At 45.6% G+C, this 12,751-nt stretch overlaps 1 protein-coding gene across 1 annotated transcript in view; it reads left to right on the plus strand.

The window, feature by feature from the left end:
- Positions 1-12,751, plus strand: part of snx29 (sorting nexin 29) — a 102,699-nt gene that overhangs the window by 1,813 nt on the left and 88,135 nt on the right. Inside the window, 10 exon segments of the mRNA XM_048233737.1 lie at positions 814-878; positions 959-1,011; positions 1,183-1,307; positions 3,943-4,123; positions 4,366-4,436; positions 5,447-5,725; positions 7,886-8,318; positions 8,613-8,737; positions 9,585-9,672; positions 9,818-9,900. Of these exon segments, the coding sequence (XP_048089694.1) occupies positions 814-878; positions 959-1,011; positions 1,183-1,307; positions 3,943-4,123; positions 4,366-4,436; positions 5,447-5,725; positions 7,886-8,318; positions 8,613-8,737; positions 9,585-9,672; positions 9,818-9,900 (1,503 nt within the window).

Below are 12,751 nucleotides of genomic sequence, written 5' to 3' on the forward strand. Positions count from 1 at the left end.
TGGGGGAAAAAACATCCTGTAAATCATATTGTTTATCAGGCTTAAGTTGTAGTAGTGTATTTTTCTTGTGTCAAAACACCACATTTTGTATCGCACAAAATACAAAAAAGGAATAAAATGTGTGGAATACATTGCATCAAGTTGTGTTGTTTGTTGTTGTTGTTGCTGGTTATGTTCCTTGTCTGTTACAATACAGCTGCTTCATTCTTCATTCTCAATAATTTGAGTTCTTTGAGCTTTGCTTTGATTTTTTTGAGTCATGATCATGTTATAATGAGATGATTTCTAGTGAGAGATCATTGATAATGTACTACTGATACTATCACCCATTATCAGAGGTGGGATTTGATTTCAAGCATGTAGCTACGTGCGAGACTCACGTACACATGCATCATTGCACACAGGGTTTTGTATTTTATTTTCAAAACAGGCTCTTTTCAGAGCAGTTATAGCACACATGACCAGAAAATAGATGTGTTGTGTATAATCTGGTGTTTTGTTATTTATAATGAAACAGTTACAATTACACATGCTGTAGTAACACAATAGCTATACAAAACGAATACAAAGGACGTAGCTTGTAGTAATAGTAATACAAGCTGTGTGTCGGTATCTCAGTTTACTTCCTGTAATTTGCTGCACTGAATATGCTTCTGAATCTGAGTCTAATGTCAGTTAGTTCCACTTGTATGCCAAAGCAACATAGGTTACCTCATTTGATAAGGCTAGGCGTGTCCTCATTTGATAAGGCTAGATGTGTTTGGGTTTGTTAATTGCTCTATTAATAATCAGATACACTAATGTCCTTTTCAGGCGCTCAGCAAAATGACCTGAAAAGACAACACTTGTTGGAGAGGCTGCTTGACGCAGTTAAACAGGTGAGGTGGCTGATGTTGTTTGCACCTGGCCAGGTTTCTGATGTGTGAAACTGACTGGGTCTTTTCCCCCTCTCTGACAGTGCCAAATCCGCTTTGGGGGGAGAAAGGAGATCGCCTCGGACTCAGACAGCAGGTCAGGGAAGTCTCTTAAAGCATTCTGTGACTGTTTGAATGGATCTGTATTTAATTTCCAACATCCACATATCTACGCTAGTGTAAATCCTAAAGTGTCAAATTGTTATGGGAGTGCACAATTGTTTCCATATACCAGATAACTTCATTGTGTGTGTTTGTGTGTGTGCAGGGTGATATGCCTGTGTGCCCAGTTTGAGGCTGTGCTTCAGCATGGTTTAAGGAAGAGTCGTGGTTTGGCTCTCACTGCAGCTGCCATCAAGCAAGCAGCTGGTTTCACAAGCAAAGTAGAAGCAGGTATCGCAAATCGTACTCTGGGTGTGTGTGTGTGTGTGTGAGTGTGAGTGTGAGTGTGTTTGAATGTATGTTTTGGTTACCTTGCCTTATTCAAGCTGCCCCTCAACAAAAATATTAGTCCACATCATAGGTATTTAGGTAACACTAACAAGGCTATAACTTCTCCTGAAGATCCACCACTGCAACCTAAAGAAACCTCAAAGAGAACTAACACAGGACATTTTGTACTGATATAGTGATATAGTAATCTTAAAGGAGAATTCCAGCAATCTTTCACATAGATCTAGTTTCTCGAGAGGACCTAGTACCAAAAACCCCGATGACCTTGGTGACTTTGAGAAACGGAGCTCTATGTGAAAAATCGGTGAAACTCTCCTTGAGATGGGGGACATGGTTTTTGTTCTGGTGCTGGTGTTGTTTTTCGTGTGAATCTGGGCTTGGAGAAATGCTGCTCAGAGACACTTACGTTCACTATGTAGACGATGAAACTTTTCATCTCTACTGTACTGTAACTCTTAGCACCACTGAAGTAGCAGATGACTTTTGCACAGCACAGCTCACACCTGGGAGAGTTTAGAGCTGAAGCTGTCCTGTGTGCACCTCTCGAGCCTCAGAGGAAACAGATGCTGCGGCAGACCCTCTCCAGAAAGGCAGGTGCTGATACTCCTCAGCGAAACCAGATGGTTATGCAACAAACTCTCTAAACTGGCCAAAAAAGAGAACTGGGCCTTTTTTTTTTATCTCTCTCCATCTCTCTCTCTATCTCTCTCTCTTTTCTGAGGGCCCACCTTTATACCCTTTGTGGTTTGGATTTGAGTCGTAGCAGCGTGAAAATGAAACTAACAGAGATGAGAGGCCGGAATGTGCCAGATAATCTTGAGAGTGACGGGGTGAGATTGTTAAAACAGGACTGTCCTTTTTTCTTGTCTACCAGTCTTGGGGAAGCTCCAGGAACCTGCTGAGCCTATGAGTCAGTGGACTTCCATGATTAACTTGGCTATTTAAAGGAGTGACAGCAGACTTCCAGCCAGTCCACTTGTTTTTTTTTATCTAATGAGTTTTAATCAAACTTTATGAAGAAAACTCTTCGCTATGGAACAGCATCAGATTTTCTGTGAAAGTGTAATGATCTCATCCTGTGAAATGGCCCACAGGATTTATAGATAATTGTTAGTCTTTTTTTAGAACCTCTACATATTCAGTGGAGTTTCCCCTTAAACTGCCAAGTTATTTTCAGGAAGTTATGAGCGGCAATTAAAGTTAAAGCACAATGGATTGTATTGTTTCCTTATAATGGAATCTAATCATTTATGGTGAATTTTATATTTCGTTATATATCATCTTGGTCTTTTTGTGTGTCGTTATAGATATTTCTTTTCTGTTCGTCCAAGTCCATGATGTCCGCCTGTATGACATGGTTGTAGAATACAGTCTGAATTCTGAAATAAGGGTCGCCTTTTGAAAAGGCTGAAGTGTCACCTGACAGAACTAAAAAGTACTGACATGTTTCTGTTAGTGTTTCTGTGGTATGAGAGTGACTGGGGAGGGGGGCTGAAGGAGCGGCGCTCTCAATTCTTCCTAATTAGCATGGCCTAGAAACTGAAAACATCCTCTTTTTTTCTGTGCCCATCTTTTTGCAAATCTGGAGAGTAAAAATAAGCAGTGAGAACTGTCGCCCTGTTGGTGTGCCTTTTTGTTGCTAAATGTAGCCTCTTTAGCCTCCAGAGAAGCTGTCGGAAGCGTGAAGCACACACTTGATATGGGAATGTGTGTGTGTGTGTGTGTGTGTGTGTGTGTGTGTGTGTGTGTGTGTGTGTGTGTGTGTGTGTGTGTGTGTGTGTGTGTGTGTGTGTGTGTGTGTGTGTGTGGTGTGGTGGGGGTGGCAGTAATCGGGCTCATGTATCTGCATAATTTATGTTCTCTGGACCAACTTGTTAAACTCACAATATGATTTTGTGGAGGAGGAGTTCCAGTTGTCATTCTTTTAGGTCAGCAGCTCTGACTTGTGAACTGTTACTGCAGGCAGAGCTCGTATATAGTTTAGATTGTCAGATTGTGAATTATTGAGTACTGCCTGCAGGCCTTTGCCTTGCGGGCAGTCCGGTGTGGCAGCTTGTGACCAGGAGCGATATCAGAGAAAAACACAAACCTGAGTCTCATCCTTGTACTACTTCCCTTTTGCTGCAGAGCCCTCCTGAGCCTGTGTTGTTTGTGTTTGCCTTAGGCTACCTTTGGTCTTCCAACTGCACCAGTAAGTTAAGAGGTTAGAGTGAGGGTGGTTCACAATCTTGCATGTTTCATCTCTCCACAATCTTATAAACAATGTCACACCTACACTTTTTAAGGTGGTGGAATTGCAGAAGTTTATTTTGATCCCACTTTTTAGTACTTTTTATTTTCATCCCACTTTTTAGTACTTATTGATTAACTTGTGGGTCATTCTGTGTTAAATCAGATAAGGTTGCTGCTGCACCATCTCAGATTTTGAATATGAGAATTTCAGGAGCTCCCCTTTACTTTTTTGATGCTCTGCTCTTTTTGGACCTGTCTACACAGGAACTAAAGGTTCTACCTTGAAAAATGGTTCATCAAAACTAAAAAAACCCCCAAAAACAAAATCTGTTCTTATTTCCAGAGTTGACCTTCTGGTTCTATGTGAAGGACCACTTGAACCGGCACGAGCTGCAGCGCTTCTACTCCCTGCGCCACATCACCTCAGAGCAGGGCCGCGGACGAGCCTGGCTGCGCGCCGCGCTCAACGAGCACTCGCTCGAGCGCTACCTGCACACTGTACTGGCCGACCGCACCCGTCTCAGGTAGCACAATGACCCCTGCTGAGGTCTCTCTGTGTGTGTGTGTGTGTGTGTGTGTTTGTTTGTTTGTGTGTGTGTGTGTGTGTGTGTGTGTGTGTGTGTGTTTGTTTGTGTGTGTGTGTGTTTGCTTGTGTGTGTGCTCATTTTTGGGTCTGTGCACGTTTATGTCTTTGTTCTACAGGTTGAATTATACTGTTTTGGAAGTTCTGAGACAGAATGGTTAATAATTGTTTTTATGTCCTTAGTGCCTTTTATGAAGATTGGGCTTTTGTTTTGGATGAGGAGAGAGCCAGCATGCTGCCCACCATGGCTGCTGGTAAGACTACATTTTCATCCTTGGCTGGGTTTTGGTTTCACCTTCCCTATTGGGACTATGTTTAGTAAGATGGTGTACGCGTAGATGGGCGCTATGGATTCCGTTTTACTGTTTGGTTTAGTTTGCTCAGTGCATATGGTATACAAGATGTAAAATTGTACTACTACTCATGTGAAAGGGTTTTTATCGTGGTTACGTTTCCAGATTTGTGCAAGAGGCACGCACATCCCAGAGGTTAAAGTAGGTGCTGGACTCAAAGAGACTTAGATGAACTAGAGTAAAAGTCCGCACACTAGAGCTCCAATTGATGAGATGGTTTAATCACCACAAGTGTAATGTTTCGAGCCACATTGCCCTTCTTCAGACATGTCCTGAAATGTTACACTTGTGGTGATTAAACCATCTCATCAATTGCAGCTCTAGTGTGCAGACTTTTACTCTACTTCATGTACGTTTCCAGATTCCTATAGGAACGCCACCTATTACCGCCCGTCCCTTATTTCCGCTCTCTTACGTGTATGTGTCACTTAATATTCATTTCTATACAAACCAAGATGGCAGATTCCTAAAGAAATACAAGCACCCACACCATAAGTGTATCTAAATTAGCTATGTACCAAAAATTACATTTTACCGTGAAGAGCTGTAAACAGTGTTGTAAAGCTGCGTCTACAAATCCGCTTGGAGCTCCAGTGGAATTTTGATTTGCGACAAGAATTCTCAGTATAACAGTTGATGTGCCGTGTGAAAGGGCAGAAATAGGCACCCACCAGCCCAGCACTAAACTCTGAGCGTGGTAAACAAAATCGGGAATTTCAGGCAGTAAAAGTCCCGATAAGAACCAAACCAGATTTTGACTACACCTATGGCTACTGAAAAATGTAATGTTCATTTATCAAATGTTTTAGAATTTTCAAACGATAGGGGCGGTAATTGGTGGTTTTACGATAAGCATTTTCTTTTGTCGAGGTCATCATTATGGTCTTGTGACTCTACACTAATCTGCACAGGTCTAAACTCCATCCTCTTCGCCATTAACATCGACAACACCGATCTGAACGGTCAGGGCCGTGGTGGTCCTGGGGTGGCCGGTGGGGGCAGCGCCACCGTGTCCCACCTACTGAAGGAGTCCACGCAGGGCATGAGCACCCTGTGGAAGGAGTCCACGCAGGGGGTCAGCAGCCTGCTGCGAGAGATCGGCTCGGCCACCGCCGTCGTGCCGGGCTTCACCCCGCGGCCGGAGGGCGCCTCCGACCCGCTGCCTGTGATACCCCGCAGCACCTCCGCAGGTAGGACTCACACACACACACACACAGCCATACATACAGGGGTGCATATGTTTGCAATTACAGCAAATTGCAAGTTTATTTAAATACATGGATGAGAGTCCTGCTTTAGAGCCCTTGAAAGAGAGATACAGTGAACAAGATCTTGAACTGTCATGCACATGTGCTATTATGTATGCCACTGTTATTCCCATAGACAGGAAAAACAAATGGCAACTGATACGAACACAGCTACTATGCTCACACGCAAACATCTGAACAGATTAACACTGTCTGGCACACCAGAGGTAACCTGACCCTAGCCAGATGAATTTCGCTCCGCCTAGCTCCACTCATCCATCTGGAACCGATCCATTGGAATGGTGTTTCAGAAGGCTGGGCCTAATCAAAAAATGCTTGCATATGATTAAATAAGCCACTTGTCCGTCATCTATTGACGTGCTACTACAACCACTCACATCGAAGCCAACCCGTGACGCTGATAACAGTCTCACGGTCGCTTCTCCACTACGTCACATCTATGAAACTCCCGCCCTGCGTCCTGATTGAACCATAAAGTCGGTTGCAGAAATCACTCTCAATGGAAGAGGTCCCAGATGGATGTGAGTGAAGCTAGGCGGAGCTAAGCGGAACGAAATTCATCTGGCGAGGGTCAGGTTACACCAGAGGTGCCAGAGGGCAAATTGTTTAAGAAAAGCTCTGTCCAGGCCCACAGTATGTTTAAATGGAGAGCATGACTTCCTCTTATCTGGCTGCGTCTCTAGATACCAGCACTCCCCACTGGTACAGTGTCACGGCGAAAACGATGTCAGTCTGTTCCCAGTCTCTTCCCATAGTTGCATCTCCTGTGGTGTGAGGCTTTGGAAGCTGTGAATCTTTAAACGCGAGGTCGACCGTCTAGACAGCTGTATCTAGTTAAGTAGATCAGAAATGCGCGTGGTGCCGCGCACATCGAGGAGTTGTGCTCCAGGGAGATCTAAAATTATTCATAATCCGTCTTCACAGAAGGGAAGTAATGATGGGGAAAATTATTTCAGAATTGGAATTGGTAAGGGGAGTAACATTAGTTGTATGCACTCACATTAAACCATGCCAAGAATACATTTTACGTCTGTCAAGTTTGATTAATCTGATTATTTCACACAATTTGTCTTTCGCTGGCGTCAATGCTTTTTGGATTTTGGTTGAGTGCCTGACAGGGAAAATGAGATGTGGCACACTGTCATAATAATCATTATGCGATGATTATGTAATTATTATTCAACCATTAATGGATGTGGGGCAAGTGTCCCAGACAAGGATTTAGCAGTGTGCAGTGTGCTTGACGGAATTATGTTTTCTCTCTGACTTTTGAGATTCTTAATTAAAATCCAGATATAATCCAAGATCTGGTTTAATCCTATTAGCATTACAATGTTGAAGTCATTCATCTCATAATTTTTCTTACATTCTGCTTCATATTCATAAGCCGGCATCTCTTTATCTCCAGGGCTTTCTAGTGTGTGAGGGCTGGACACTGCAAATAAAATGGTCATCCATGACTTTATGGTCTTCATGTACTCCGATACAGTGTTGGTTTGTTGCTATTTGTCATTACTGCACTTGGAGTGGGTGTTTCATAGTTGCCACTAACACAGGGCACGCTGAGCTAGGACAGTGTATTTTGTTTGTTTTTTTTGTTTTTGTTTATTTTGTTACAGTTTGTTTGTACGCATGGCCATTAGTCGGAGTGCGCCGACACGAGTGCTGCGTACTCCGCTTTCCATGTTCGATGACGTAGATTCCACTCGCATACCAGAGCTGAGCACTTTCACCGCTGCCGTACCAATTCCTGTTCTGCCCTGTTTTGGTTGCCGCTGCTCAACAAAGTCCATTGTTTATTGAATGCTTGTCATATTGTAGATTTCTATGCTGGTGCGCGGTAGCAATTGACAGTGTGTGTCAGCGCACTCCTGTCTGCGCCCATTTGCGGCTCACCGAAGGAGCTGCCAGTAAGCAGTCAAATTCAGTCAGTTCATATCAATTCATATCAATTCACATGGGGATTATTATGGGAAAGTGTAGTCCCATCATTTTTGCAACGTTTACTTGACTGCAGCATCCCCATCAGTTGTTTGTGGGGTTGTTTGCTGGCCCTCTCAGTGCCTCCTCTGTCCACTGCAGACTCCGGCCTGGCCAGGAAGGAACGCCGGAGGAAGAAGAAGATCACCAACATCATCTCCTTCGACGACGACGACCCCGACGGAGAAGAGCCCTACGAGGGCATCCGGAGCCCCAGGAAGGGCCTGGCGGTGACCGCCACGGAAGTGACGGGGACGCCCACGCCGGCAGTCCCAGTCCCGGTGGGCCAGGGCCAGGGCAGCCCGGAGGAGGACCCCGACCCTGCGGAGCCGCTGGAGGCCCAGGAGGCTCTGGATCCCTCGCCCTCCGAGAACGGGCTGCTGGAGGGCGGCATCGTGAGCTGGGCCACCACCCCGCCCCCCCACAACGGAGCGCCGCTGGACACCAAGAGCATCGACAACGAGGAGGACGAGGACGAGGATGTGTACGGGAAAGGAAGGGCGGCACCACAGGAGGAGTCTGGGAGCGCAGAGCAGTGAGTGTTGTGTTACCTAAAGCAGCTCGGCAGCCTGTTTTTAGAGAATGAATGGCCACGTTTGAAAAATATGCATCATATTCACGGGCAGTGAAGAGATTGTGATGTGTGTCTCTCTCTCTCTTTCTCTCTTTTTCTCTCTCTCTCTCACTCACATACACATACACATACACACACACACACACACACACACACACACACACACACACACACACACACACACACACACACACACACACTGTCACTCTATCTATCTATCCATCTGTGTGTGTGTGTGTGTGTGTTTGTGTGTAGGATGGTGGTGGGTAGCTTGTCGAGTGTTTCCACGTGGAGCCCCAGACAGATCCTGACGGACAATGACAATGACAGCACAGACATCCTCATCCCACTGGCTCCCTCGGATGTCTACACGCAGCCAGGTCAGAGGTCAAATGTCTTCTTACATCACTGCTGCATAATGCCTTCTACGCAACACGACTGCATCACTACATAAATGCTAACCTGCAACTTCATAGAGTCCCCATGTGTGATGTTGGAGTACTAAGATTAGATTTAGTTATATTACTCATCTTAACTGTACACAGGGATCCAGACTAATTGTTTACAAAAACGTTTTTATTTAGGTGCACCCGGAATTTGTCACGGCACTGCAATAATAGGTCAGGGTTCAGGATCAGAGTAGGGATGGGTAGTCGCAGGTTTCCTTCTTGGACTCTGGGGGCACATTTATGTATAAAATACTTTTTTGTAATACAACAGAAGAAAAATTATTATTGTCAGAAGAGAGAAACACAAAATGAGTAAGGATTTTGCAGATATCACGGTGATTGGGCTACTATTACCTGTTATGTGTGGCCTATCCATCCACTCTGGATTAGATCCAGTGCCTCTGCGCTTGCTGATAGCCTGACAGCAGAGGGGGAGGACCGGGTCTGTTGTTTGAGAGAGTAACAGAGAGCAGGGAAAAGAGAGACTGCTTGAGTAAGTCCAGAAGACTTTATGTAGACCTACTTGAAATAGAAAACAAAAAAGAAATGAAAGATGTGATGGACAGAAAAAGGGGATGCAGAGTTAGACTCGCAAATTGTTAGGTGCACCGGTGTAACCTATGAAAATGTTTAGTTGCACAGGGCAGATTTTTGGTCGCGCCCTGGTACATAAAGTTGTGTTGAGCTAAACCTTACCTGTTTAACTTATTTGGGATTATTCTTTGTGTGGGTGTGCGTGTGTGTGTGTTTGTGTGTGTGTGCGTGCGTGTGTTTTCAGTCAGTTCAGTGGAGACAGTGGGCTTTGGGGCATACAGCACAGGCTTGGCGTCTGACGTGGAGAAGCCCTCATCCCAGCTGCAGTTCAAGTAAGTTCAGCCTCATCCTTCAGGTACAGGAGTGGCTGAAGTTGGTACTGCTCTTTATTCCATGCCAGGTGTTCTGGAACATTCTGACCATCGCTCTCTCACACGTGTCTCTCTCTCCTTCTGCTTTATTTCCCTCCTGTCCCAGCATGGAGCCCAGTCCCCCAGTGGCGACCGCACCTGTTAGCAGCATGCTGCCCACCCCAGGCCTTCCCGAGTCCATGACTGTTGGTGAGTCCTCAGTCCCTTCTCCCTCCCTCTTTCCCTCCCTCCCTCTCTCTCTCCCTTCTCTCTCTCTCTCTCTCCCTCTCTCTCTCTCCTTCTCCCTCCCTCTCTCTCTCTCTCCTTCTCCCTCCCTCCCTCTCTCTCTCTCTCCCTCCCTCTCTCTCTCTCTCTCTCCCCTCCCTCCCTTCCTTTCTCCCTCTTATTTCGACTCTTTCTACCCCTGCCACTCTCTCTCTCATACGGCCCTTTTGCCTTTGCATTCAGCAAAAAAAAGAAAACAGTCGATTCATGGTTGAGAAATGATGTAAAACAGGACAGAACATGTGAGATGGCCATCTTGAGACACAGCATGCAACTTGTTTAATCTACTCGCTGTACTCCCCATACTCTCTAAATGGATTTTCCCAATGGTTGTGTGGCCAGACACCAACTGCTGCATGAGAAAGCAAACTTGTAGTAGAAGGCAGTCTAGAAATGAGTCAGACCCTATGACTAACCAATTCAACTATATGACTGTGTAACCAGATAACCAGAAATTATCCAGTTGGTTTTCATTGGTTGGAAGTATAAGTATATAGTATAGTATACTCTTTTGATCCCATGAGGGAAATTTGTTCTCTGCATTTATCCCAATCAGTGAATTAGTGAAACACACTCAGCACACAGTGAACACATAGTGAGGTGAAGCACACACTAATCCCGGCGCAGTAAGCTGCTTGCAACAACAGCGGCGCTCGGGGAGCAGTGAGGGGTTAGGTGCTTGCTCAAGGGCACTTCAGCCTTTCCTACTGGTCGGGGTTCAAACCGGCAACCCTCTGGTTACAACTCCGAAGCGCTAACCAGTAGGCCACGGCTGCCGCATGGAACGTAGTTCCATCATATAATGAGGTTTTCTGACTATTTCCTGGCTACTGTTGAAATAAATCTTAACAAAGTATTCCCTTTTCTTTCCAAGAAGTGTTTGGTTATCATCCTCCTTTTTGTAGAGAGTAGAGAGGGAGAGTGAGAGGTTCTCTGCTTCAAGTGCATGGAGTCACATAAAAGCCATTGTCGTCACTGACTACTTGTTAGTCATATAATGATGAGAGCTTTCCAGCTTCATGGAAGTGATTGCACACATTACCACAACACTACCCTCAGAGGTTAAATTATTCCTTGCCTTGTATATTGTTTCTCTAAAGAAACTACAGAAGACAGGGGCAGCACACGTTCCTAAGCCAATGAAATAGTCATAAAATGTTTTGTTTGATTTTAAATGTAATTTTATGGACCAATATACTGCATATTTTAGACCTGGTAGAGTGTTTTAGTAATTAAAAATGTTTATCTTCCACACAGCATTGATTTTGATATAGTGACCATTGTTGTTGGTTGTATTGAACTGGCTGCTTTTACCCATCTTGACCAGTGGGGGCAGCAGTGCTCTCTGGTAACACATTGAGCTCTGAGGGCAGAGCAGATGAAATCTGCCTGTTTGGAAGGACTCTATTGGCCGGCAGCGGCGCTTTTCTCTGAGCCAGTGCTGATAAGTGGCGAGAATAGGACATTAATAAAGAATCCAATTTAAAGATGGAGAGATGGTGATGATGATGGGCCGTGGCAGAGGTGCCAGGGCTGAACAGGCATCAGCCAAGGGCGCTGGCGCTCCCCAGCGTCCAGAGGAGGCTCGCCGCCATGCCAGGCGGCGGGCAGAGCTGTGCCCGATTGCAACCAGTTGAGTCCCTGCGAGCGCATGTGAAGGAACTCTGATGGATGCGAGTGAGTTGCACGTTCTCCTGGAAGGTGTCCAGAGCCACTTGTTTTTTCCCCGTAAAACCACGACGGAAGATTTATTGCAAACACTGCAAACCAGCTGTTCAGTCTGCGCCAAGACATCATCCTATCATTAGCTGTCTGCTTGCTCTCATATTCATCCATAAGCCTCGTCAAATAAAACGCAAAATGCACATCCAAGTTCTGAAGTATAACAATCTTATAAAACATGGCAAAGCCTGCTCAGAATTTGCAACAGGAATGCGTGTGAGATTTCTAACCGAGTGTTATGTGAGAAATGATGCACGTTGTGTAAGCCACTGAGCAGTCAATAAATCATTACGTTGGAGGCATCCACTCTGTCTTCCTCCAACGGATGGCACTGTTGGCTCAGAGTCCAGCCTGCGGTCGGCGCAGCGTCTGGGGCAGAGCAAAGGGCCCGGACAGGTAGAGCAGGAGATGATGGATGGAGTTTTACTACAGCCTCGCAAGTCTCCTAGTGAGTTGAGGGAGGTGGGGGGGGCAGGGCCTACTCAGACTGTCTCTCTCTCTCTCTCTCTTTCTCTCTCAGTCTCTCTGTCTCTCTGTCTCTCTTTCTCTAGGAACTGAGAATTGAGAATGCACTGTGTGGGGGTGTGTGAGCGCGTCAGACATCAGGAGAACGGGTGCGGGAGTGTGCGTGTGCGTGTGCGTGTGCGTGTGTGTTTGTGTGGGATTCACTTAGGTGGAGGGAGAACGATAGAGAAAAATAGTGTGTGTGTGTGTTTGTGTGTGTGTATTTGTGTGTGTGCGTGCTTGACTGACTGACTGCATGTGAGTCCATGTGCATGTTTGTCAATGTGAATACTCATGAGATTTAGGGAAGTGTAGTAGTTTCTGTGTGTGTGTGTGAGTGTGTGTGTGTGTGTGTGTGTGTGTGTGTGTGTGTGTGTGTGTGCGCGGGGGCCATTGTTCCAGGGCCTGTCTCCTCGCGCCACACCAGCTCTGAGACATTTCTGTATTGAAACACTGTTAACAATGCATGAGGCGTCCGCGACCCCGCGGCCAAGACAACGCAATTAATGAGTCACGAATTACGTCAAGTCAATTGCAAGAGGGGGAGAGC

Source organism: Alosa alosa, chromosome 22, assembly GCF_017589495.1.
Source record: "Alosa alosa isolate M-15738 ecotype Scorff River chromosome 22, AALO_Geno_1.1, whole genome shotgun sequence".
Classification (NCBI taxonomy): Eukaryota; Metazoa; Chordata; class Actinopteri; order Clupeiformes; family Clupeidae; genus Alosa; species Alosa alosa.